The sequence below is a fragment of the Theobroma umbraticum genome, unplaced genomic scaffold, assembly GCF_002168275.2.
Source record: "Theobroma umbraticum cultivar Fairchild unplaced genomic scaffold, ASM216827v3 scaffold_239.0, whole genome shotgun sequence".
Classification (NCBI taxonomy): Eukaryota; Viridiplantae; Streptophyta; class Magnoliopsida; order Malvales; family Malvaceae; genus Theobroma; species Theobroma umbraticum.
In genome coordinates, this window is record NW_018397279.1 from 948,037 (window position 1) to 952,064 (window position 4,028).

Here is a 4,028-nt window from a genome sequence, read left to right on the forward strand (position 1 = left end):
TCTGTTTTAAACAACTAGTCAACGGGGCAAAAGGGCATGTAAACGTTTAAGTACTCTTTGATAATATAGTTTAAGCAGGAGTTAGGGTAGATGAGAAGTACAGATGAAAATGACCGAACAAATGATAAGAGGAGAAGAAGTTTCCTAGTTACTGCATTACATGGTTCCCTCATCCATTGAAGTGGACGGAACCTGGTCAAGGTCATGCAGCCATGGCGTATGCATTGAAACAACCAAAGCAGAAGAAGCAATCTGCGGATTGGTGAAACAAGTTTTTTGACCCCATGCCATAATCTTTGTTAAGTGGTTTGAAATTTTCATTACTGACAGCTGAAAAGTTTTGGCTAATTGTTTCACTTTTGAATATATAAATATATATTTTTGAACAGTTTAGAAGTAGGGAAACAGTTTCTCTGGAGGTTAGGAATATGGAGGAAAAAACCAATCCTGTGAGTTCAACAACCATTACTGTAATCTTGATGGGATTAATAATAGCTTTTTCAAAGCACTACTTGTTTAGAAGATTATAGATGAAAATGCTTAACAATGATGGAAATGAACTTTTGGCATCAAGGGACTTGCTTGATTTTAAAGGCAACACAGTTGTGAACAGAGAAAAATGTCCTCTGTTCAGTTTTCATCCATCAGAAAAGGCAAAGAAAGAGCAAATTGCACCATCCATTGTGTTCAAGGTCTTATTTTTTTGGAAAAATGCTGCTCAAAGTCATATAGAAAACTGTTGTTCGGCCAACAAAGAAAAATGAGCAAATTAAACATCCTTGGGAAACAGTATCTGGGGAACTAGCCGCTCTGGGATTTGACTTCCTTAGAAGAAACAAACCCCAGATAAACACTGGCTGACAATGAGCAGTCCTCAAACCACAAAAACAAATCCAAGTGTCTACAAATACAGGCACTTTCAGCGGGGAATCAGAAGGTTTTACGCACTTTTCTATCTAGTACTTGGCTTTTGGTGGGGAAGTATGTGGTGAAGCAACCTCAATCTACTAAAAAAAAATTCTGAATCAAAATGATTGAAAGGTGCCTTGACCTTGTCAAGTCAGTCCCAAATTATAAAAACTAAGGTTAATTGTAAAGATTTCATCTATAGAAAAACAAAAATTGAGAATAACATCCGTTTTTCAATTACTATATGGCCTTTGCTAGGGAATTACAATCCAAATGATTCCATGAAAGGAAGAAGGGTTGACCTATTCTGAAAAGTTTCCTCATTATGCCAACCTTAAACGTGTTGAAAATTTACAAAAAAGGAAAATACAGAAATAGACAGCAACAAAGAGTTTGGAGCTAAAGGGAATTGAGAGGCTGGAAGAAATTGAAACATTGCCTGAGAAAAGTAACAAAATGTAATCCAGTAGGAAATGAATCATTCAACATTATGATCAATGGAAGAACAAAGAGCAGTCAAATGATACAAATCACCGAGTTATTGTCATATGTCAGTACTACTTTGTAAGAGGAGATATACGAATCAATTAGTCCAAGAAAAACAAAATTCCCATCAAGGAAAAATCTGGGAAATCTCATTCTACTCATTCATGCAGTTCGGGGAAATGTCAGACCAACAGGAGGTGGCATGTAAGCTTTCCAAACCAAAACATCTACTTCCCTCACAACAAGCTCTCGGATAGGGAAATTGGATATGCCTCCATAACGGAAGAAACCAACTTCAAAAAGAGGACACATATAATGTTTCCCCTCACAGTCATAGATCCCATCAAGTTCTACCCAGCTTCACTATAATGCCTAGATTTTGTTGGATAAAGGTAACTTATCAATGCTACACCATAGCCATCAAATGGCCAATGCAGCCCTTTCCGGTGCAGGCACAACTTGTAATTGGAGATTTTTACAGCACACAATTTTCTCGACTCAGCCACTTTCTCTTTTGCAGTTACCAGGCAAAAGATATTTGTATTCTTCCGCATTATTCAACAAATACGCAGGCAGATGGACAGCTGAATAGGAGTGAGGGATAGGTCCCATCTTCCCAATGATCTCCTTGAACGTGTATTCCTCAGGAATCATGTCAAATAGGTCAGCCCCTCTGCATATTACATCCTGGATCCTCTTGGGGTTCAAGTAGTGAGAGAACCTCACTCTATCAGTATGGCTGTAAGCTTTCATCTTGAATATAAACTCACGAATATGCCGAAAGCAAAAGCTACAATGCCACCCTGCATCTGACAAAATGACATCAGCTTGACGATAATGAGCATATCTTGTCTTTCCTGTCTTATATCTGTGGACTGAGGCTCTCCAGCTCTTGTTGTCTACATGATACTCAAAAGAGTACAAATAGTTTCTCAATTGAAGATGAATGACAGGTGGTACACCATCACACCATCTCAATAGATTAATGGTATGTGCACTAGGGATCTCATCCACATCAGACATAATCAATAAATCATCATCTTCTATACCAGCTATTCTGATAAGCTGGTCCAAAGCAACTCTCTGGTATGCCTCCTCAACAAAAGGGTTTTCTCCCTTCTTGAATCTCCCACCAATCATCCCATATGTCAAACGAGGCTCAATAAATTTAAATTCCAGTCTGTTGCTAGCAAAAATCAATGGTTTTGGTAAGCCAGTGAATGTCGAGTTGGACTCAAGAAGCACAAATTGCGTTATGTATGGATACAATTCATTCCAACGAAGTTTGAGAATATCTATCTCGTTGCTGAACAACACTGCATCAAAGACTCGTCTAGGGGACTCACGAATTTTCCACCCATGAAGGCTGCAGAGAGTCTCCATTGTCACATTCTCATGATAATAGTGAGGGATTTCATGGAAAGGCTTAGGAGGAGATTCCCATATTGGTCTTAGGAAATAGGTGATTTTCTGCCCATGCAAATATATGCCAAAGATGAATACCGGGATAACCACAAGCAGGAAAATATAAGTCTTGATATCGAATCCCCGCAACATGCACCGCAATCTAGACATGGTCAATGCTGCCCAGGACGCCTGCTGCAGATTAAAGAATGAAAACCTTCTAAGATACCAAGCTTAAGCACAAGTTATAAATAAGGAAATAAAATCTAAATTTTAAGATGATAAAAACAAGAATTACATCATATTCCCACATACAACCAATTATACCTTCTTTACAACATTATCTCTATATCAAAACTCAATTTAAATGTTAAAACCTCCAAATACTATAAGTTCAAGGTTTTGATGAAACTCTTGGCTGAGACATCAATGCAGAAAAGCATTCAAAAATTTCCACTCTCATGTTCCATGTCTAAACCCAGTAATTCTCCTATTCCTTCAAAATACATTGCCAATCAACCACTTTATGAAAACAAAAATTAAGTACCCAAAAAAATATCAAAAGGGGAAAAAGCACAAAAAAATTTTTTAAAAAATGAAAAAATAACCAAACTTCATACTTTTTCAACAGTTCATATAAGACCCTAAAACTTCACTATTTTTTTTTTGTATTTGTATTTGAAGCATATAACTTCCATAAAAGAATTTTCCCGCTTTGCCATTAATCTGAAACAATAACCAACTATCCAGAAATCAAAACCAAACTGAAAACTTTTTTCCAAAAAAAAAATTATAAAATACAAAGAGCAAAGATGAACTTCAAGAAAAAAAATCCCATTAACCCAAACCCAAAAATTGAAGTAATTTTTTATTTTTAAAAAAGCAAAAACAAAAACTTGGGAAGTGAAAGCAGAGAAAATTACCTGTCCACAAACTTCTTCACAGATATCATCAGTCTTCTTCGAATTATAGTACCCATCAGACATGTTTAAACCACCCCAAAAAAGATTACCACTTTCCAATCACTGAAAACCAAAACTGTATTTTTTTTAAAAAAAAATGCTGAATATAAAAGCCTCCCAACTTTCTCAGATCAAAGTCCTCCACAACCGCAAAAACACTCAAAAAAAAACACCAAAGAAAATGGCCAAATTTTTGAAGCAGAGAAAATCTAGCAAACAGAAAACCCAGTAAAGTTTTCCGCAATAATCCTCAAAAAATATTTTTTT

General features: G+C 36.3%; 1 protein-coding gene across 2 annotated transcripts; it reads right to left on the reverse strand.

The window, feature by feature from the left end:
- Positions 1–1,224: 1,224 nt before the first annotated feature.
- LOC110427814 (beta-1,4-N-acetylglucosaminyltransferase family protein) lies at positions 1,225–4,022 on the reverse strand. 2 transcript variants are annotated; one of them, XM_021443426.1, is made up of 2 exons: positions 3,723–4,022; positions 1,225–2,991 (listed from the first exon to the last, which is right to left on the reverse strand). In XM_021443426.1, the coding sequence occupies exons 1-2, from the start codon at positions 3,783–3,785 to the stop codon at positions 1,894–1,896; spliced, it is 1,161 nt and encodes a 386-aa protein (XP_021299101.1). In that variant the 5' UTR covers positions 3,786–4,022; the 3' UTR covers positions 1,225–1,893. The 2 variants fall into 2 exon arrangements, with proteins under 2 accessions (XP_021299101.1, XP_021299100.1); XM_021443425.1 differs by having other exon boundaries at positions 1,225–2,994.
- Positions 4,023–4,028: the final 6 nt, after the last annotated feature.